This window comes from Leuciscus leuciscus (genome assembly GCF_965113295.1).
Source record: "Leuciscus leuciscus genome assembly, chromosome: 1".
Taxonomy (NCBI): Eukaryota; Metazoa; Chordata; class Actinopteri; order Cypriniformes; family Leuciscidae; genus Leuciscus; species Leuciscus leuciscus.
This window is the reverse complement of record NC_138725.1, coordinates 37,108,645-37,133,028: the sequence shown is the minus strand read 5'-3', so window position 1 is coordinate 37,133,028 and position 24,384 is coordinate 37,108,645. Positions and strand designations below refer to the sequence as shown.

Genomic DNA, 24,384 nt, shown 5'->3' with positions numbered 1-24,384 from the left:
AACACAGAAAATCATGGCAATTGTGCATACCTGGGCTCATGGATCCCGCCGTCTGTTGGGGTCTGGCCACAGGACCTCATCGACATCGCAAGCAATGTCTTCTCCCACTAAGCACCGGGGAAAATATCCCCTTGCATGTCGAAACCATCCATGGATTGCTGTCACCTGAATGTCGCCGCAGGCCTGTTCATATACACGCCATATAGCTCGAAGTCCTTTGACCCTGACACTGTTCCTCTCAAATGGGACCCTGTAGAGCTGCCTTCATGGTGATGTTGTGTTTTCCCAAGATGCGTCTGATGGTGGTGATGCTCACATGGTTTATGTTGTTGAACACTTGCCTGTCTGCAAGAATTTTCTGTCGTAGCTGGTGGAGACGGATGGCATTGTCTGCCCTCACTAGGTCCACAACGGCAAGTTCCTGCTGTTGTGTGAACAGGCGTTGGCGTCGGCGTCCTCCCCCCAGAAGGTCTTCTAGTCATTCTAGAGAAATACAAACACAAATTGTCATCGGTTTGCTTCTTTTTCTTACAGTACTTTACTGTATATACTGTATCATCCACTGTACTGAAACATCTCAATATACTGTAAGTAATCATGGCAGGGGCGTAGCACAAGATCCTGGGCTCTAGGCAGTCCTGATGGCCCTCTCTCCCCTTGGGGCCCTGGTAATCAGTACTGGTTTTACCCCCAGTCCGACGCCCCTGAATCATGGTATGTTTCACAAAAACTACCACTTTGGCTGCAAAAGGAGCATTAGCACCCCGCAATACCCTGTACACGTGATGTGGTAATGTGATATACTGCAGTACAGTGCTGTAAATACCATCTGAGTAGAGTAGAAGGTAGAGAGGTGAAGACAAACCTGTTTTCTAGTCGGAATGTTCTTATTACAGATGCCACTGTGAAGCGGCTTAGATGTGGGTGGACTCTCTGCCCAGCTTCCGTCATAGTCAGGCCATGGTTGATGACATGGTCCACCAAAGTTGCTCTTATATCATCAGAAATAGGGGTCCGTGCATGGCCTCTTCAACCTTGACCTCCTCCTCCTCCTCTTTTTGTAGCTGGCTGATTGGTGTTCAGTTTTGCAAGTAAGTGCCTTCAGGTGTGTATTTGAGTGGTTGCAATTACCCGATGTGTTTTGTATTTTGGATACATGTGTTTTCCAAATGGCACCCTGAGATTTCATTTTTGAACGAAGTGTCTTATGTATGAAATAGAGAGTAGTATGCAGGACCAAGTGTGTTGCATAAAGGAGTAAGTGTGTTGCAGAATTGCAACTAGAGTGCAAAGCAGCGTTTTTGTTTAAGGTAACAAAAGCTTCAAGTTGTGTTACTTTAGTCTAAGCATGGGTCTATAGTGTTCAAGCAACAGGCAAAAACTGTAATTAAACTGAAGTTATTTTCTATTTTCTCTCTAGATTCATTCCTCCACCAATGCTCATTTTTATATATATCCTAATCATGTGTTAACAACATGTATTCATTATTTCAATGAGTTCATTGTTTCTGCTTTAAATTTATATATTTTTTAAACGAATAAATTGTTAGCTAACTGTGTGATGTACAATTCTGAAATACATAACTTAGACATTCACCTCTGATAACAATCACTCTAATATTGTAATGTAGACACAAGCATTTTCTGAAAAGCTGCTTTGAAAGTACATGTATTGTGAAAAGCGCTATACAAATAAATGTGAATTGAATTGTTTCTAACGATTATAATCAATACATCTCAAAATGACACTACACCATATTTGTTTTTTTTTATAGTTTTTTATTTTTTATTGCTTAGACACTAAAAGTGGAACTTGAGACTCACTCAGTGAAACCATTCACTCGTGTACCGAATCTTCAGATCAAGTCTGCAAAACTCAGTCAAACAAACTTTTAGCAAAACTCTAAACAAAGTTCTCTACATTACACACATCATTCAAAACGAACAGCTCGTGTTTCATTTAGAAAACACTGCCATTTAAATTACATTCATTTACGATTAACCTACACCCAATAATCATGTGTGAAAACACTTAAAAATAAATTGATCACTTAGGAATCAAAACAGTTTTTTTTCTGAGAGACACATATTTTTTCACCCTTGCATTTCTGTTTATTTTGTAAATATGTAGCGGTAAGTCGTCACCTTTATTTATATAGTGCTTTATACAATACAGATTGTTTCGCAACAGCTTCACTATAGTAACAAATTCAAATTCTGCTGAAAAGCAGCTCTAACAAGCCAATAGTGTCATTATTCAGCTCAATAAAAATTCAGCTTTAAGTGAACAGACTTCGCCACTTTGACATCACACACAGAATGAATGAAAGTAAACTCTAATTTAAGGCACACAGGTTTGTTGCACTAGTGAGGAACAGAGACATGAATGCCATTAAAAAAAGTTTTTTTATTAATTCCAATCACATTAAAATAGACCGTGAGTGTATGAAAGCCACACCCCCAAAGTCTGACCATGAAATGTTGTTTCAAACAATAGGAATCGCAGTTAATCAACAATAATAAATCAACACACAAAAACAACAATACAACAAAATAAACACTCTAAATACAAGAGATAAGGCTGAGGGCTAAAGGGCAGGAAAACAGACACTCACTTCTGGAAAAAAAGCAACAAAAGAACACAGCACACAGTGTTCAGCTCACCAACAACACAGAAGATCTCTACATGAAGCCCTCAGCACCTCACAAGAGAAAACACACACACACACACACACACACACACACACACACACACACACGCACGCACACACACAAGATCAGGGATCACAATTAACAAAAATAATAATTACTCAACAATACCACAAGCAGCACAGTAATACATTAACTTGCACAAAAATTATCCAATTAAATGAAAGAAACAGGAATAATGGTAATAATATTATTATACAAACAACCAATACAATCTTGTATTCCGACTGACAGACTTGGGAATAAAAAGTTACATATCCAACTCATGGATATATCAATACATGAAAAACAACAACAACAACAATGAACCACTTGCACTGAGCTTCGTGACGCACTTCCGTTTGGAAATAGTACGTCTCACTTATTTCCGGTTATGTTTACTTTCAATGTACTGTAGTCAAAGAGTTGAACAAACGCCACCTAAAATGAGTGTCCGCAATAAGATAAAAAATGTTTGCCAATTTCTATTGACAGGAGAAGGTATATTCTGATGTTTACTGCGTGCAGAATTTTCCAAACTCATCGGAACACAAAGTTTTAATCCAACCCAAGTCGATCTGAGAAAACAGCGGGGGTTAAAAAAACGCCATTATTTCACCACAGGTGTCAGTGTTCGTTTGAACTAGTGACCACGATACTGAAGTGTGTGAGAACAGATGAATAACATCAGTACGAACCACAAACATTTGTTTATTTGGAATAAATATTTTAATAATTCTGTGTCATTGTTCAATGTCAATCTTTTCACTATTAACATGTTTATGCCCAAAATGCTGTAATATTCAAAGTTTTTGTCTGTCATTCTCCTCTACGCTGTTCGTTATTGATTAAATAGCCTAACCTATTTAACATTGTTACAGGCACCTCGCAAGCATTCATTCATTCAACTATTTTAAAAGACTGGAATAAACACCAGCACATACAAGCAATCCTTTTAATAGTCAATTTCATTTAAAAATGTAAACCCAACAGGCATGAAATGTCAGAAAGAGAAAAAAAAACACTGTTAATGAGAAGAGGAGCATATAGGACTGCTTCAGGTTAGCCTATTTATTATTCAGAATGCACAGTTGGAAAGAAAATATATTTATAGGAACATTTCAGCAGGTTCAAGATAATTAATATAAAGAGATCATTAGGCTATTCATTGTTTTAATCAATTGGCAGCCATAAAACATAGTGATGATCTGCATTCTCATGTATGTAGGTGCGCTGAACGCTCTAACCGGAAACTCCCCATATGTACTAACTAGAACGCAGAAGTAGTTATGCAAGTAGTCCATTAATATCATACAGTCTATTCAAAACCACATAGCCAATCATAGGCACAATCCTAATAAATAAAAGAACGAAATCAAGGCCCAATCATGCTCTGAGCAATGCTCGGCAGGGATCGAATACAACACACATGAAAACTTGTGATAAGACAAAATAAACGTAAACAAACAAATGTAAACAAACAAACGTAAGTCAGCAATTCCTCAAACACACTCGATACTGAAAAAGGGCAGAGGGCAGAGATCCCTAACACCTTAAGGAGAAACAAAATTATTAAAAGACCGAACGAATGTCATCCCCCCCAACAAGAAACGTCTTACCCAACGATGAACTCAGTCAAGCGCTCTGAACAGTAACACGTCTATAATTGTTTGGTTTCGTTTTGATCCTGAAGCCCCACATTAACTGGGTTGCATATGCATGAAACATGCTGAAATCACATCCACCTTCTAGATTAATGACTAGTAAGTTATAGGTATCGCCATAGGCGTAATTTGCGGTTGGGACATGTCCCCACCACTTTTTGCCAGGGTCGAAATTGTCCCCACCACTTTTTGAAACATCTCGGATGCATATAGCATACCTAATACAAATAAATAAAACATCTCCAGTTAACTAGCAGGGCATTCATTTTATTCGTTTGATAAATAAGAGGCATTCTAGCGCTGAAATGTGTGTGTGTGTGTGTGTGTGTGTGTGTGTGTGTGTGTGTGTGTGTGTGTGTGTGTGTGTGTGTGTGTGTGTGTGTGTGTGTGTGTGTGTGTGTGTGTGTGTGTGTGTGTGTGTGTGTGTGTGTGTGTGTGTGTGTGTGTGTGTGTGTGTGTGTGTGTGTGTGTGTGTGTGTGTGTGTGTGTGTGTGTGTGTGTGTTTTATCAAGCTGCTGAGCTCGTTATGTGTATAGCACGTGAAAATTTTGACACTAACAATATTAGTAGATCTCATTAAACAAAAAATTAAACCAATGTACTATTGAAATTTAATTCTGCACATCACAATGTTATTTTTTTCCTGAAATTGTTTGTTGTATTAGCAACCTCCTCTCTTCTGTCATATGTGTACAAAAGTCCTTATTGAGATTAACAGAGGTTTAGATGTTGATTATTTATTTAAAATAATAGTTTGGTTTGATGTCACCATTATGGTGATCAGTGTTTGCTTTAGTTGGTCAGTTTGACTATTGGGGCGCTATCTCCCTATCACCCGGAGCAATGCAGCGCCAAGCGCGACGCAAGTGTTTTTTGCTAGTTTCAGTCCGACGCAGTTATAATTTTCTTATCCTGCACCACGTTGTTTAAATAGCAAATGCATTTGCGCCCATGGGCTGCTGGTCTGAAAATGAGGTGTGTTCTGGTGCATTGTTGGCGCGTTGCTATTTTGAGGCAACAGAAATATAGACTTTTTTTTTATGTGGCAGGTCCACAATACGCGTACACTCTGCTTATTAAACACACAGGGACGCACAGCAGCACACAAACATGCCAAATATTTAAAATAAAAGGATTACAATGTAAAAGATTATTATTGTGTACATAAAGATATGGTGGAATCCGGCTTGTCCCGTAGATTATCTGCTTGCGCACCTTTACCTCGCGCACGAGCAGATCCGTTTGCGCTCTGGAGACGGCTTCGGTCTTTCCACTATCAAATTCCGTCATGTAAATAGCAATCCGCCATGGCGTGAGCGCAACTGGCATTTAAAGGGAATGGGAGATGAGACTCTGATTGGTTTAACGCACGTAAATCCCAAAACACACCCATTACTCATTAAGAGAATAGGGACAACCCTTTTAGACCATGCGCCGGGAGCACTGACCATTTTTCCCGTCGTTAAACTAGCAAAAGTGTATTTGGACACGCCCTAAGTGAACTTGCGCCGTGCACTTTAGACCTGTGCTTAGATCGTTACGGCCCTTGATGTTTTAATGTTAGTTTTTCTCTGGCTGCTGTAACTGCTTGTTATGGCAAGAACAGTAAGAGAAAATGTGATCAGATGATGTCAGCTACTTGATGATGACGATGTAGTGCTCTGTTCAGCTGATTTCTTTTAGACTGTCATGTGTGTTATTCATTTAATATAATTGATAATAATGTTTCTATAGCATCCAACAGAGTTATAATAAGAAAATCTGTACAGTATATAAAAAAAATCACTAAATATTTTGAATTACTGTTTCATTCAGCCACACTCAAACCTCAAGAATCAGCGTGTGAATCTCAATAACAGTGACATGTTTCATGCCACAATGCATTCTGGGAGCCACTGATGAGTTTTGTATGATACACCCAAGAATGCATTGCGGCATGAAGCATGTCGCCATTATTGAGATTTACACGTTGAAAAAAGGTTTGTGTTTGTCTCAATGGTGTGAAACTTATTGTGCACAGTTTTTGTTTTTTATATTTAATACTCTAGATTTTATGATTAAAATGCTGCAGGATCTCAGAAACACTGGATTGTTATGATCATGTAAAATTGACGAAAATCAGAATGCTACTTTATGAAAATGTCTTTATTATCAATTATCAACAAGTAGCCAACATACTTTATCATGTTTTTTCTTGCTATAACAAACACTTACAGCAGCCAGAGAAAAACAAATATCAAAAAGTCAAGGTCAAAGAGCCCAACTAAAGCAAACACAGACCTCCACAATGGTGACCAAACCAAACTATACTTTCAAACAAACTTCGACATCTAAACCTCTTTTAAGAGGTTCAGTTCTGTGTCTGCTGGGAAACTTCCCGCTAAAACTTTATAAGAATGTTAGGGGATAATGTTCTATCAATGTTATCACTAAACATGTTTAACATGTTTTTAGAGAGTGTTATCCTACCTTTTGGAGAACATTCTGGTAACAAAAATAAAATGAGTTACAGAAAACATTAACATAATGCTCTCAAAACATTCATAGAACAATATTTTAGCATAAAGCTGTCAAAGGGTCACAAGCCAATCAATACACAATAATCTGGTTTTGTTGCAGGATTTCTGTACGAGACGATCTTTTGCTGTGCTCTTTTTATCCTGAGGCCTCTGATGGTGATAAATGTTGCACCGTATTTAAAGAAGATTTCAGGTTTGGATTTTTTATTGAAATTTTTTTATTTCATGCAGGTGTCTTCACATAATGGCTGACATCTCCCTAATCTCTATATCAGTGATCTTTATAAGATTTATTTGTCTTTATTTTATTTGTCTTTATTTAGACATTTACTTAACATGAATGTGCAAGTGCAACAATGTGGAAATGAACTATTATTGATTTGCTCTAATGTTATTTATATTCATTAGATTTAAATCATTTCTGTTCACAGAACTCTTTTCTCTTCTCTCTGAATTTATCATTTTTATGGTCGTCTATTTTTCAGGTTGGTAAATCTAAAAATTCTTCCATATGATCACGTGTTTTATCTTGCTGTCATTAATGAACAAAAATAGTTCAAAATAATCTGCAGTGATGTAAAAATAACAAGACTGGATTAACGCTTCATATCATGTGCCGCTACTTTATCTTTACTCAAAAATCATGTTTGGTGGTAATGCAGTTTATTATTATTTTATAAATCAGCATTCTGAAAGAGAGATAAATCATGTGTCAATTACCAGAGTCTGTGCATCTAATGTAAAACCAGTTGCCTACTAAAAATATCGACATTACCACCTCGCAAATGTTATGTTTCAGAAACTATTTAATGGATAAACTTTTGAGGTAGCGCTGACAAGTTTCTGTGCATGTATGTTCCCTCCAAGAGCTTTGGCACAAGTCAAACCCTGCCTTGATCTGCTGCATAGCTTTTACTGAATAATCACATACATTAGAATGTCGTCAGCCAATCAGAATCAAGCGTTCAACAGCCCAGTGGTTTAAGGTTTGCTGTTTTTCTGTTTCAGTTCTTTTGAGCCGTGCTTGGAGAAATATTGTACATTATGAAGAGTCTGAAAAAATAATGATAATAGCCGTGTTTGGAGTCGTGATCCTGCTCTGTGTCATCTTCATCATTTACTGTAAGTGTTTCTGTCTGTTTCATTTGTTTGTAGAGAGTTAGTGCTGTGAAACTGTGTTTAATCAGCTTATCAATAATTGTTTCACACACACACACACACACACACACACACACACACACACACACACACACACACACACACACACACACACACACACACACACACACACACACACACACACCTCATTACTTTTTACTACCCTCATTACAAATTATCTGATCTCACCCGGGTGGGATTTTTTTTTGTTTGTTAATGATTAGTTCACTTGAAGTGTGCTATTTTCCCAGCTAACAGACTTTTGTTATAAGAACGTTCTCCATATTCAGTGTTGGTTCTGGGAACGTGAAAAATGTCCAGTTTTCTTGACGTTAGAGGAATGTGTTTTAAAAGGTATAATGTTCCTCAAACATTCTTTCAACTTAATTTTGATTTAAAATTCAACATTATAGGAATTTTGATTAACATTCCAAGAACATAAAAATATCCAGTTTCCTTAATGTATACTTTCAATGCATTGTTACAATAATCATTTTCAGCACACAGTTAAAAAATATACCTAAAATATAATTTAAGCAATGTGTTCTTTTAAAGAATTTTCACTTCAAGTATATTTTTAGAAAATATACTAAAGAATGATTATTTTAATGTCTGTTAAAAGTTGTATTGTGAAAACATTATGCTAATATACTTTTACAGTTTTTTTCCAACTGCTTACACACGTTTTCAAAACTGTCTCCTTTTTTCAAAACTCTACACACAATTCCCAAAACTGCACACACAAAATACAAAATGCCTCATATCTCCTACAAAATGTAACACTGCATTCAAAATGCCATAAACACATGTCCGAATTAAGCATTTGCATCAAATGGCAAACACTTGTTTCATAATAGTACATTTTTGGATGCTCTACACGGAATAGTGTTACCACAGTTTAACACTGGGGGAAATTAACTCTTATTGGTGTTAATATTTCACTAATGTAGAGTTTATTTACATTTTTTATAGTGAAAAATTATATTCTATTAAAACCCGTTTGTGGTGCAACCGGTTAATAAGTGTCAGTATTTCTCTTTGTGGTGCAAGTACAGTAAAACAATTACTCTTCTACAATGTCAAATTAACTCTTACCTAAAACAAGTTTTCAAAACAAAGAAAACAACTTCAACAATGTCACATTTAAAACATTTATTAAAACAACATTCAGGCTCAGGAAACACTCATGCATGAACAAAAATACATCACATCTGCATTACAGTTTTTCTCAGTCGCTTTGGTGCATTTCTCACATCACTATTTACATTTGCACAACAGTTAGTTCAACCTCCACAACATTTAGTCATTTGTGCACATCATAGTAGCAGTTTCTCATTCCTTCCAACAAATTGCAAATGCTTTTGGACATGCATCAATTGCTTTCATACAACTCTCTGCTGTTTTATAACATTATCATTTGCTTATGTCATGTCAGTCAAAATTAACTATACTTGTGAATGCTGAATAGTCATTCCATGTAAAACTAATAGTCCTCATTTCATTGTTTGAGTCATTACATACAAAAATGTTGAACTAGTTGTCAAAATCTGTCAAGCAAATTTGACACATTTTTTTTAATCTTTTTTTTTTTTTTTTTTTTTTTGAAAATGTCTCCTAAATTGAACAATTTCTCTCAGGTGAATCTTAGCTTTCACTGATGAGAAGGGGTGCGTGAAGCATTAGTTGCAACCAATGTTCAGTTCCAATATGTACTGCAATATTGTTTCCAGTTGTGCACAGCTCTACCCAAAGGGAGTTTATGTTTTTTGTAAATAAGGGTGTATTTGTTCTTTTGCACAATGCTGTGAACAAATTACATTAGCAAAGAGCATATGCAGTAAAAATGTGAAACATACATATTCAGTGTCTTGTACTCACTGTTACCTCACTAAATACAGTAATTTGTAACTTTACAGTATTTTTCAAATGGCTGTGCAAATAGTATATAGTGCTGTCTTGAGCATGTTCAGGTAGTGTCACCAAGATCTGACTTTTTTTGCATTGGAAAACATTTACAGAGTAAACTGTCATAATGAAAACATGACAAAGCCATTTGACTATCTTGTTAATAAACGATGGTGTCAGGACTTTTCATCTTGATGACACTGACACTTTCATTGACATGAATACTTGCTTTTGAGGAATGAGCTATCCATTTTGAGTAAGTGACACGCTTTTGCAGGTTATCAACTAGGTTTTGCAGTTTGTACTAATTGTTTTGAGAACTGCATTAACTGTTGTGCAAATGTAAATAGTGATGTGAGAAATGCACCAAAGTGACTGAGAAAAACTGTAAATGGCAATACGGCATGCAGTGCAGAATCAGTTGTACCATATTTCATCTGAAGATCAAATGGTTTGAAAGAACACAGCTCATTAACATTCACTACCTTAAAAACTCTGTCTGGATGCAGTCTGACTGTAAATGCATGGTAATGGTCATCAAAACATATAGTTTCCATCAGTGTTCCACACAACAGCACATTTTCGTCTTTCACAGCAATAGTCTTCTTGATCTTACAAAACACTGGCATCTCACATGCTACGTCTGTACAGATAATAAAGTCAGGGCGATACTCTGTGCCATGGTGTTTGATCCACTTTACAGAATAGACAACTTCTGACACACTCCTAGTTTGGAATCTCTTGGCCACATTTAAGTTCACAGAGTTCTACCATCTTTCCTGGGCCAAACGACAATCTGTACTGGCTAAAAGACTCCTATACGTCACAATACAAAATTGGTGGTTTGTGGCTAGTGTTATGGTGATGTTTTTGAAACTTTTTAATTGCGTTTAAAATGTGCATAACACATACACCACGTGTGAAGAATTGGTCCAATTTTTTTTTTTTTATACTGTGGGCAATGTATCATTATATGATGCGTTGACAGGATATTTCTTTTGGGAAATCATTTTTTGAATAGCTGGTGATGTTCAATTATTAAAATTAGGACTGCATGGTGAAAATACAATTTTGACAATCTGCAAAAGTAGATGCCAGTGTTTATCATCTCTTTGGACTTAAATCACCAAATAATAGGGGCATATTGCGCAACAAGCACCAAGATTGGATTGCATTTAAACCCAAATCGTTGCTTCCATCGAACAATTTGACAGCTGGAGGACGGTTCCTCTGCTGAGATTGTAACCATAGTCAAAAGCATGTACTCTACCAGCAATATCATCAGCGCTCAGAAAATTACACTGAATGTACTGCAGAACAAGTTTTACCTCTAGCTGAGCAACTCCTTCTAGAATGTTGTGCATTATATCCACAGCGAAATTGTTGGCGGTGTTGAAATACTTGAGTGAATTTAACAAACATGTCCGTTTGACACTGTTATTGACATCTCTCTACTGTTATTAACAAAGCTAAATGCAAACCTAAAGCTCTTTTCACAGAAATAAATAAACTGGTCAAACCGTCCACCGTAGCTCTTACTGGTTTTGCTGATCTTTGTGAAAGTTTTCAGTCTTTTTTCCTACAAAAAATTGACGACATTTATCAGTCGTTTTCTTCTACTGCCGCTACCCCTTCAACTCCATATTTGATTGGTTGTCCGCTAGACACTTTTTCACTCACTAATACATCTGTGGTTGAAAAAATGATTAACAAATCAAATTCTACCTCCTGTACACTTGATCCTATTCCAACACACCTTTTAAAAACTCATTTGTCTTTACTCATTCAACCTATTACCCACCTTATTAACAGGTCTCTTGCCACTGCCACTGTTCCGCTTAATCTGAAAGTAGCGGCCATTACTCCAATCCTCAAGAAGCCCGGCCTCGACAACGCCACTCATAGCAATTATAGACCAATATCAAACCTCGCTTTCGTTGGCAAGCTACTTGAAAAGGTAGTTGTGGCACAACTGCAATCACACTTAGAGAGACATAATCTCTTTGAACCCCTTCAATCTGGTTTCCGTACATACCACAGCACAGAAACAGCTCTTCTAAAAGTACTAAATGATCTCCTTCTGGCTTCTGATTCGGGTGCACATAGTATCCTGGTTCTACTTGACCTCAGTGCAGCATTTGACACTGTGTGCCACTCAACACTTATCTCACGATTGTCTGCAATAGGCATCACGGGTGCGGCACTACAGTGGTTGACCTCGTATCTATGTGATAGACAACAATTTGTTAAGATAGGTAAGAATCGCTCACGTTCTGTGCCTGTTTCTCACGGTGTGCCCCAAGGCTCTGTCCTGGTCCGCTTCTATTTCTAATCTACTTGCTACCATTAGGCCAGATCATCAGACAGCATGGTCTCAATTTTCATAGCTACGCTGATGATGTTCAAATCTACTTCACGATCAATCCCAACTCATCTTTTCCACCCTCTTCAATTATCTCCTGCCTCCACGAACTTAAAACATGGATGTCCTCTAACTTTTTACAGCTTAATGCTGGTAAAACCGAAATCCTGTTGATTAACCCTAGATCACAGAGCTCACCCAGACATGACATTTTTATTGATATAGATGGTATTGAGATTAGGCCTTCAAAAACTGTACGGAATCTGGGAGTTTTGTTCGACCCCACGCTCTGCTTTCACTCACACATTAGTCAGACTGTCAAATCATGCTTCTTTCACCTGCGGAATATTGTTCGTATTCGCCCCTCTCTTACCTTTATAGATGCGGAAACTGTTATTCATGCTTTCATCACTTCCAGATTGGACTTCTGTAATTCATTATACAGCGGACTACCCAGCAATACATCGCCTTCAAATGGTACAAAACTCTGCTGCTCGAGCCCTCACATATAATAAAAAATCTGCCCATATCACTCCTATCCTTCACCAACTGCACTGGCTTCCTGTCATAAACCGCATCCAATTCAAACTGTTAGTCCTAGTATATAAAGCCTTACATGGCCCGGCACCCAAATACCTTGTTGATTTGGTACAGCCATATGTTCCAACTCGGGACCTTAGGTCTAGCACTGAAAACCTACTCGTGGTACCCCGGGTCAGACTCTCTACGGTGGGCGGTAGGGCTTTTAGTGTTGTTGGCCCCAAGCTATGGAATAAGCTGCCCCCGAATCTTCGTGCGACCGACAACATCCGGACCTTCAAAAAACAACTTAAAACTCATATTTTCAAGCTTGCCCATTAAATCATCCTCAACACTGTTTTCTCTGTTCTCCACTTTCTCAGCTCTATTTGCTACATACTTTGTCGTAATTTTATATTTTGATAAATTGTACAATATGTTTTTCTTTGATTCATGTCAATTAGTGTATGCTTGTTTCCATCTGTTTGTCTGTTATAAGCAGATGGCTTTTGCATCTGTTTGCTTGCTGTTTGTTTGCTATTTGTACTGCATTGTGAAGCGACCTTGGGTTCTTGAAAGGCGCCATAGAAAATAAACATATTATTATTATTATTATTATTATTACACCATACACATGGGGTAGTGTAGAATTAGTTTGTAAAGTTTCACAGTGCAGAGCATGCATCTCAGATGTTCTTAGTACAACCTCAGAATTATCTTCACAGACTGAAAGTGATCTTTCTCAAGAAGACAGAAAAGACAGCAATAGAGCCCCAAATGACTCGAGAAACCCAAACAAGCTGTGCAAGCCCAGATTATCTCCAGTGACTTGAACAACAGTACCCCTAATACAACTTCCAGTCACTGGATTCTTAACCCCCTCAAACTCAAGTACTTTCAAATCATTAACTAGGCCCAAGTATAGAATTAAAACCATAGCGCCTAATATCCTGTGCATGAAAGAGGGCACATAAATGAATATTCACCAATGAGGACTTAAAAACTGGGGGGGAAATTTCTTAATGTAAAATAGATAGCACCCAATTTGTGTAAGCCCCTTTTAGATCCCAAAGGATTAGCAGTCTCAAAATCATCATAAAATAGCTGAATTTGTAAGGCATCCTCTTCTGAACAAAATAAAAGATTACTTTTAAAATATGCTGCATCACTTAAGTCAACATCAATGCCTTCCTTTGGAACATGCCTGGGTTTAAACAAATCAGTAAGTTGCGGATTTTGTAAAATCGCCTTCAGTGTTTCTAAAATGGGAATATAAGCAAATTTATCAGTTACAACAACTTGATCAAATGTTCCTGTGGTTTTATTTCTCCTGCTGTCAAATCTTGTGCCAAGCACAATTTTGCTTGGTTCAATATTTCCCCATTTTTCCATAAAGAGTCTCTTTCGTTTGGCTTCAGAATTTAACAAAGTAAATGGATTTTCCAAGTTTTGAAATGAATTTTCTATCTTTCTTATAGTAGCAGTGTCCTGTGAAAGCAGACAGAGCAAAGCTGCATCCTGGGCCTGACTATGAATCTCAGAAACCATTTCCTCCATAGATGAAACAAAACCGTTTATGGCAGATTGACTTAATCCAGCAACTTTTAGTTGTGCAATAGCAGACGCACACATATTGAAAGTGCTCTTATTTGACGTTAACAATTCAGATGTTGTGGCCACCTCTCCGGCACTGCCAATCTGATCAAATATTTCAGCACTACTTTGTCCATCTGCCTTGGCAGTCTCATGGCTATCAGTGGTGTCACAATTCTGCTCACTGTCACTTTGCTCAGCATATTTTGCGTGCAGATGTTTCCTAAAACCTGAAAAAGTACCAAACACAGAACCACAACCTGCTTCTATGCATTTAAGGCGAAGATTCTTTCCAGGAAAAAAAACATGAACTAATCTGAAGTGCCTAAGAAGCATTTTAGAACCATTTAAATCAGCTTGACAAACAAAACACTTCATGGGGGCAGAAAAACGTAAGGGACCTAACTAAGCAGCCTTGCTCTGACCTCACACTGTAAAAATGAATACGCTATATCTACTCAATAAAATTGTGGCAACAGATTACAAGCAATATTATTAATGATACATTTTTTTTTTTAAACAAAAATATCTGAATAACAGACAGACGTCAACGATGAATTAAGAACTCTTTGTTTTTTATTGCCAACATTGAAGACACCTGATATTAACAAGCAGAATCACTGAAGGAGAAAAACGTAATTGGTATGTTACCATTACGGTGATCAGTGTGTGTTTTAGTTGGGCTCTTGACCCCTTATATCATTAACTTTAGATTTTGTTTGGCTGCTGTACCTGAGTTATTACAGCCAGATGAACAAATACAAAAGGTTATCTGATGGTGTTGATTGTGTTTTAACATAATCATTATTTCACAATCATTTGACCTGAATCACTGAACTCATATAGATCCCAATTTCTGAGTTAGGTTTACTTCATTAATTGTAGCAGCACTGTCCTTGTACAGCATCATATTTTTAGCCTTTTCAATGAAATGGAGTGGAGTCAATTGATGAAGACAGGGACAGATTCAACTGCACAGGAGAGGCAGATTCAGGTTGGCAGATTGTGGAGAGGCAGATTCCAAGTCTAGTTGCATATAGGGTGATCAAAGTCTTCATGATACTAATAAATAAGCACTGAGAAATGTTCTAGAAAGTAATAAAATAAACACAAACCTGCACCATATTTTATGATCTTTAACTACATCCTCAAAAACATCATCATCCACCTCAGTCCACGATTCATCAATAACCTTCACATTCTCGGGTACAGTTGGGACACCGAACTTTAAAAAAGCTGGAAAAAAAAATTTATGCAAATTAATGAGAAAGGGTATATATTACAAGGTTGATCAATTACTTGCTGGTAACTCTGAACATCAGAGCAAATGTAACGTGACAGTATTCTAAAATATATTTTTTTTTTTACAAATTCATAAAAATACAAAAAATTTATATAATTAAAGTATATAATAAAAGTATAGAGTTGCACGATTCTGGATAAATTGAGAATCAAGGTTTTTAACTGAGATCATGGTTCTCCCATGATTCTGAATAGACAACAAAATAACATGTAATTTACTAAAGACTCCAACAAAATGTTAATTGCTGCATTCCAACTAATTTATTTTTTAACTTGAATGAATTATTTAATCAAATTAAATGTTTATTTGCTGAATGAATCAGCCTTTTGAACGAATCTTTTGAATGAATGATTCAAGGACAAATACATTTTTTTACACTCTCTTGGCGCCACCTTGTGGCGTAACGATGTAATTGGTACAATCTTAATTTGAAGTGTAAAAAAGGTGATTTGCTCGATTTTTGATCTCTACCATGGACATCAGTGTTTATCTCCAGACATTAAATGTTTAAAAGTATATATTTTTATTACCAGCAGACAAAAATTCCCTCAGTCTCAGTTCGGTTATTTTAACAAAATTTTGGCCATCCCCAAGTTTCACCTTAACCAGCATGCTCTAGCCTAAGACAGTTTTACACAGATGACAGAGGAAAAGGGTAATGAAATTCTGTTGCAACATGTTGCATAGTCACCACAGTATTTTTAACTAACGTTAGGTCTTTGAATTTGAACATTGCCATTTCGACCATCCCATAAAATCTGGCGGCTAATGCATTGCAGATAATTCAACGTTTAAAAATAGCAATATAGGCTACAAATTATCTGGATATAACAATACCAACTGCAACCAACATAAATACAAATTAAATAAGTTTTTTGACATCATTCTAGATAAAATTATTAGGCTACCACATTGTGACGAAAAAAATATTTCTCCACCACATGAACTCACCGCAAAGTTGTTTAAGTTCCATTCGGAGTTTGAACCTATCAAATTACACAAAGTTCATCAAACTACAACATATACAGTAATATTAACACATGTATTCACATAAAATATTAAAATGATGTTTTAATGTGTTACTTAAAAGTAACAAAAAAGGTTACTTTTGCGAAAAACGTGTGACATGAAAAGATTTTGTGTATAAGCAGTTGGAAAAAACTGTAATATATTTAAAGATAGTAAAAAAAAATGTGTTTGTATATTTGCAATGTACTACTGAAAAAGGAAATATATTTCAAATACAATAAAGTAGGCTATACTTTTTTCACTAGGGAAGGCTGGAGTGAAGAAAACATTTGAATGAATGTATTTTTCATTTTCTAGTATTTACTAAAAACAAGAAGATGCCGTGTGGTGGAGAGATATGGAAATGGATATGGGATAAAGTAACTATTGTAGCTGGATTCAGCTTTTTCATTCTGCCTTCGTTACAATTCACCCTCCTGTTCATCGCTTTTGGAGCCGCCAGTGGAGGTCAGTGACACTTTATCACATCTGTGCCATTTATGAGGAGTAAAAAGGAAAAATATTCACAAATGAGAAAAGCAGTAATTGTGTTTAACTATGAGAAATATTTTTGATGTTTTTTCGTAAATAAATGAGAGGAAAAATGCATTTTCATGATTAAAATCCGTATTAAAATGTCTCTGCTGTTACTGAAAAGGGTTTCTGGAAATCTTACATGAATGTTGTTTGTCTGATTTTAGGGTTTTTTGTCAGCATGATTTTCCCACTGTTCTTTTTTCTGTCATTTTCCTGTTTGAGGGACATAAACAAAGATAAAAGCAGTGAGTATGAGATGAATTCATCTGACTATAGTTCAGTGTGATCAATGAGTGAATACCGTTCCAGTACTTGTGAATCCTTAAAGCCTTCAATAAATAAAAAGTGTTAAATCTGAATGTTTCAAAGGTCAGTGTTAAAGTCTAATCTGCATTTAAGGGTCAGAACTATAAACTATATTATGGGTATATAACTATAAGATTTGCGTTTCAGTTGTGGGATGTTTCTCTGTTACATGATTATATTCACGTTTAGTGATTTTGCTTTGATATTTACAGGTTTAAATATCCAAGTAAACTATTTTGAACAGATTATTGAATTAAACTATTCTAATCTTTTTTAGGTTCAAATTTGCTCAATATAACCTCATGGATGATCTTCATGTTTATCATGACTGCAGTAATGGTGTATTTCTACATCACATCACTGAAAAATGAAAAAGGTACAATTACATTTCTAATAAAATAAGTTATTAAAACGTATTTATCTAATTACATCTCTGGGCAGAAGGTTCATATCTTTCACTTATTTTGAACATGAATTGTACAGTTCATTGAATTCTTAATATAATAAAATCTAAGAGTATATAATAAACACACACTTCTGTGTGCAGATGCTGCAGGATGGACCTGTACGTCTGTATTTCTGCAAGTGCTGTGGATGATTGCAATATGCATTGAGGGATGCGATCTGGGTACAGTTTCGATCATCTACTGCAATTATCTGTGTGAATTGTTTTCCCTCCTGATCTCAGGTTTGAAGATGATTAGTTCAGCTCTCGTGAAGTACAGTGCGCTACGGGTGTAAAAGTGATTTTCATTATGACGGATCTTTGGTGTCAGTGCACTGTCATTGGCGTCTCTCTCTGATCCGTAGACTCTGACTGCAGATGCTGAAAACAATAGAGCAATGCACAATACAACAGATTCTGAGTGAACAATTTATTTTGCTGTATGATTCACTCTCTTATACCCATAATGCACTCTGATTCACAGCATTACTGCTATTGCCTAAAATACCAATACCAGTATTTTGCTCATTCTTGTGATTGTAATTTTGTTCTGGTTCTTTAACTTTTATTGATTACATTTGAACTTTTTGTCACTTTAACAAAATCAATGTTTGTGTGTGTGTGTGTGTGTGTGTGTGTGTGTGTGTGTGTGTGTGTGTGTGTGTGTGTGTGTGTGTGTGTGTGTGTGTCTGTGAGTGTGCATGTGTGTGAGTGTGTGTGTGTGTGTGTGTGCATGTGTTTATGAGTGTGAGTGTGCATATGTGTGTGTGTGCGTGTGTGTTTGTGAGTGTGTATGTCTGTGAGTGTGTGTGTGTGTTTGTGTGTTTGTGAGTGTGTATGTCTGTGTGAGTGTATATGTGAGTGTATATGTGAGTGTGTGTGAGTGAGTGACCGTGTGTGTGTGAGTCTGTGAGTGAGACTGTGTGTGTGTGTGTGTGTGTGTGTGTGTGTGTGTGTGTGTGTGTGTGTGTGTGTGTGTGTGTGTGTGTGTGTGTGTGTGTGCATTTGTGAGTGTGTGTGAGTCAGTGAGTGAGTGAGTGTGTTTGTGTATATGTGTGTGAGACCGAGTGTGTGTGTGTGTGTGTGTGTGTGTGTGTGTGTGAGACTGTGAGTGTGTGTGTGTGTGTGTGTGTGTGTGTGTGTGTGTGTGTGTGTGTGTGTGTGTGTGTGTGTGTGTGTGTGTGTGTGTGTGTGTGTGTGTGTGTGTGTGTGTGTGTGTGAGAGAGAGAGACTATGAGTGTGTATGTGAGACTGAGTGTGTGTGAGTGTATATGAGTGTGTGTGCATGTGTGTGAGACTGAGTGTGTTTATGTGCGTGTGTGTGTGAGACTGTAAGTGTGTTTGTGAGTGTGTGTGCGTGCGTGTGAGTGAGTGTGTGTATATGTGTGTGAGACTGAGTGTGTTTGTGTGCGTGTGTGTTTATGTGCGCGATGACCAATCACCGACAGGGGTGGGTGTTGTGAGGTTTTGTGCTAGTGCACGGCTGCACGCGAAGTCGTTCTTTGAGTTCTCCACCTTTCAAAAGCCTTCCCGATAACTATTCGTGTCTTGGAATAAACACGATGGTATTCCCTCGACCTAATCCTCCACCTCCTCTTGGGGATTGACTCAGCCATGTTCAATTCCACTTGTTCGTTGATAGACGCTGGCTTCTTCTTCAGCTCATACTTCACGTGCATGAGCGCAAAACCTCACAACACCCCCCTCCCCTCCCCAGGTTGAGGGTAGGGTTAGCTGCCTCTAAGGAGCCATTGGGGGCTTAAAACACCATCAAGCTAAGAAAACCCTACTAATATAAATCTATTACCTGAAGTGCTAAATACAAAACCCTTTGTAAAAGTGTGTGTGTGTGTGCTTATTTTCATGTGAATTATGTAACTACATAAAACTGCATAAATGTAACACACTCCCATGTAAAATGCATGTTTGTTCTGTAAGGACAGGATTCAGGATTTACTGATCAACCTTTTCTGGTTTTAATCATTTCTGCCACTGGAGTCAAAACACTCGAAGAATAATTAAATTGTTCCTCCAGATTCACAAAAAAGAGGACTGACAGTAAAACTGATTCATTATACTTGATTTTAACACTTGCTTTAGTGGGTAATGACACAGTTTTATGACCTAAAGCAAAACAATCTATTTTAATATTAGATATTTAAAAAATAAGAAAAAAAAATCTCTGTTTTACAGATCTGACCCTCACCTTTAAAAAGATGTTGTATGTGTTTGGATCAGTTGCTGTTGTTTTACTGAACTCTGTTACACTGATGACTGAACTGATACTGAAAACGGGTGAGTGAATAACAACATTTTATGAGTGTTTCATGCTGTTAGTATTAAAATATATCAAAGATTAATTTAAACATAATGATTATAATCTAATATTTTAATTTCATCTTCAGTTAATGGTGAGCGTGCGGTTGGAGATCTGAGAGTCGTCGTCTTCTCCTCTGAAAGCATATTTGCTTTTTCTCTGCTGATTTTGACATTGTTTGGACCCTGTAAGTACAACTGGAATTATTTATGTTTAATTACAAATCATCAAAAAAATTTAATGCCCTTATTTACATAAATTTAGGCTGGTCATTATGTTGTTTGTTCATAATAAAGAATTTCAAACTGATTTAACGACTTATTTCAGCCATTTGTTAAATTCAGGAATCAGATATATTCATTATGCCATTGATGATTTTATAAAAATATCTTTTCTCCCACTGCTTTTAACACACAGGGATTTCTGACATAAAATGTCGGCAGTGTTGTCAGGTTAGTATTATTGATTAGAGATTTACAATCAACCTGAATTTACTTCATATATTTAACGTGCATCAAACACACATTTCCATCTTAAACAGAAAGCAGCGAGAACTGGTGACATTCCAGTCACCGAACTGAACCAGAACCAGGATTATCAGGTCAGTATCTTTTAGATGGTTTTATTGATTTAAGATTTTATAATTTATCTAAAATAAAAGGTTCTTTGCTTCAAGTTAAACTATCCTAAATAAATAGACTAAAACATGTATTCTCCTGAACCCAGAATGCAGCAGAGAATGAAGCTTCAGCCAGTGGATCAAACCAGAACCAGAACTCAGCAGAATCACATGAAATGAATCCTCTACTGAATCAAGATCAGGAGGCTGGAAGAAGCGACAAGACGGAGGAAAATCAGCCGGATTCAGTGGAAACAGAAACATAATCAACAATGAGAGAAAAAGACTCTTTATAAAACGGATAGTTCCTTCTGACTGGTTGAGCCGCGTTCGAAGCCGTTGTAAATTACTCAACAAACACACACCTGTGACCGCATTACATTAGTGTTACTCCAGTCCACACACACACACACACACACATGTGACCGCATTACATTAGTGTTACTCCAGTCCACACACACACACACACACATGTGACCGCATTACATTAGTGTTACTCCAGTCCACACACACACACACACACACATGTGACCGCATTACATTAGTGTTACTCCACACCCACACACACACACCTGTGACCGCATTACATTAGTGTTACTCCACACACACACACACACACACACACACACACACCTGTGACCGCATTACATCAGAATTACTGCGCAACTGCCGTTTGTGATTCTTTGTTGCTGCACGTGTTGCTTAGCAACCTCTTTGGAACTACATTGCTTGGCAGAGGAATACATGTGTTATAATAACGTTATATTTTTTGTTGCTGGTGTTTATTTTATGAATAAAATAAATATTAAAATTAATATTTTTATGGAGTAACCGTTTTATAAAAACAATAAGCCCCGCAAAGCCGTGTTTTACAGTGGATTTATAGTGGATTTGGACTTAATTATCCAACATTATGAGTGTTTGCTCAAACTCCCACATGTGCAAATAGTGATTTTCAATCTTATCCTTCATTTGTAATTCAGCTTCTTTTTTTATGTGTTTTCTAGGCTTTGCAAATATCTGTAAATATGTGCATAATTCTGGCATAAATCTTTTTTTTACTCATGTAATGGTGATTTTCTTTTAAGACTGAATCTAGCTGTAAACCTACCCTGGTAATCCAGAGTTCTCACAAGAGCACAAGTTGAATTTCCTCAGCGAGTTACTCTGGCGTCGAGTAATGATGCTCATTAAATATGCCCCTCGATCTGAGCTGCACCAATCACATCGGGTTATCTGATATAGGCGGGCCAGAGGCGAGCTAAACAGATGACGACACCGCTGTGATGTCGAAGTCATTAGTAAACATTGCAAGATGGCTATGGATGAACATCATTTGTTTGAAACGGCTTTGGCCGCTACAATGAAAGATTTAGACTTTTTATCTAAAACAGGAACAGAAGACGCCGCTCGAATCGTTCCTTTGCAAGAAGGGCGTTTTTGCTGTTTTGCCGACCGGATACGGTAAGAGTCTAATCTACCAGTTAGCTCCGCTGGTAGCGTATGGGGTTTATTGTTGTGAGTGGTCGTAGTGTTATCCAATTGTGTGCAGTGAGATTTTCAAATGCATGCTTGGTGCCGCCCCTCGAGCTGGCCGATTTTCATTAGTCGACGCCAGACCATTCATCTTTTAGATTTAGGTCTGGATTTCCAGGCTACTGTAAACCAACTTCAACAATCCAAACGAAACCAAGAGAGAAAAATCTGTGCCATAAGAAACAAGCATCCGCAGTGACCTGATGGATGGAAATCAGAGACTATATGAGACTGAATAAAGCAATTAAAGAATTACGACACACAATATATAATGTACTGTACATTTAGTTTATAATTCAGGAGATTCAGAGAACTAATTTCAGCATCATGTTTTTAGAACGGGAGAGTCTATTTTGCAATATTTAATGCTTATTTATTCAAAATTACTTTAAACTCATACTGATCGTCTCATATTACGAGTCCATTGAGAGACAAACAGCAGTGAAGTTCAGTAAAGTTCAGTTGATCTGGAGCTCAGATGTGTTTTCTTCAGTGTTTTGTCTGATGAGAGAGCAGTGTTACAGTGTTCAGGCCAGTGTTTCCTCAGCTCTGTGTTCATGTAGTGATAGATCCATGTGATGAAGAGAAGAAACACAGTGATTTCCACAGCAGTGCAGATCCTCACAGAGTCGACAGCAGCTCTACAGGACATGAAACAGATATTAATGCTCATAATAATATAATAATACAGCCGAGAAACATCCTCACAGAGTCGACAGCAGCTCTACAGGACATGACACAGATATTAATGCTCATAATAATATAATAATACAGCCGAGAAACATCCTCACAGAGTCGACAGCGCCTCTACAGGACATGAAACAGATATTAATGCTCATAATAATATAATAATACAGCCGAGAAACATCCTCACAGAGTCGACAGCGCCTCTACAGGACATGAAACAGCTATTAATGCTCATAATAATATAATAATACAGCCGAGAAACATCCTCACAGAGTCGACAGCGCCCCTACAGGACATGAAACAGATATTAATGCTCATAATAATATAATAATACAGCCGAGAAACATCCTCACAGAGTCGACAGCGCCTCTACAGGACATGAAACAGATATTAATGCTCATAATAATATAATAATACAGCCGAGAAACATCCTCACAGAGTCGACAGCGCCTCTACAGGACATGACACAGATATTAATGCTCATAATAATATAATAATACAGCCGAGAAACATCCTCACAGAGTCGACAGCAGCTCTACAGGACATGAAACAGCTATTAATGCTCATAATAATATAATAATACAGCCGAGAAACATCCTCACAGAGTCGACAGCGCCTCTACAGGACATGAAACAGATATTAATGCTCATAATAATATAATAATACAGCCGAGAAACATCCTCACAGAGTCGACAGCGCCTCTACAGGACATGAAACAGATATTAATGCTCATAATAATATAATAATACAGCCGAGAAACATCCTCACAGAGTCGACAGCGCCTCTACAGGACATGAAACAGATATTAATGCTCATAATAATATAATAATACAGCCGAGAAACATCCTCACAGAGTCGACAGCGCCTCTACAGGACATGAAACAGATATTAATGCTCATAATAATATAATAATACAGCCGAGAAACATCCTCACAGAGTCGACAGCGCCTCTACAGGACACGAGACAGATATTAATGCTCATAATAATATAATAATACAACTGAAACACATTCATACTGAATCACAGCTTTCAGAACACCATTTATGGATATTAAAAATGATATTTACCTTCCTGAATGTGTGCAGAGCAGCAGCCAGAAAACCGTCAGCAAGAGTCCAGAACATTCCCTGAGAGCAAAGATTACGCCGGTGAAATAAATCTGTGTTATTCCTCTAATGTGACTGAATCTGGGTTTAAAACTCTGAGTTTTTGTTTCC

General features: G+C 37.2%; 2 protein-coding genes and 1 long non-coding RNA gene across 3 annotated transcripts in view; 1 reads left to right on the top strand and 2 right to left on the bottom strand.

The window, feature by feature from the left end:
* Positions 1-24,384, top strand: part of LOC309506893 (uncharacterized protein) — a 129,251-nt gene that overhangs the window by 69,006 nt on the left and 35,861 nt on the right. Inside the window, exons 15-17 of the mRNA XM_082180876.1 lie at positions 20,742-20,776; positions 20,866-20,925; positions 21,051-21,252. Coding sequence (XP_082037002.1) covers positions 20,742-20,776; positions 20,866-20,925; positions 21,051-21,209 — 254 coding nt within the window. The 3' untranslated portion in view covers positions 21,210-21,252. The remainder of the gene's footprint in view (positions 1-20,741; positions 20,777-20,865; positions 20,926-21,050; positions 21,253-24,384) is intronic.
* The window catches only part of tmem220 (transmembrane protein 220), a 98,574-nt gene that overhangs the window by 73,049 nt on the left and 1,141 nt on the right, over positions 1-24,384 (bottom strand). The window contains 1 exon segment of the mRNA XM_082166131.1: positions 24,235-24,384. Coding sequence (XP_082022257.1) covers positions 24,235-24,384 — 150 coding nt within the window.
* Positions 21,253-22,646, bottom strand: LOC309508062. The gene is made up of 3 exons (XR_014209361.1): positions 22,610-22,646; positions 21,571-22,050; positions 21,253-21,292 (listed from the first exon to the last, which is right to left on the bottom strand). It is a non-coding gene; the product is annotated as an uncharacterized lncRNA (long non-coding RNA).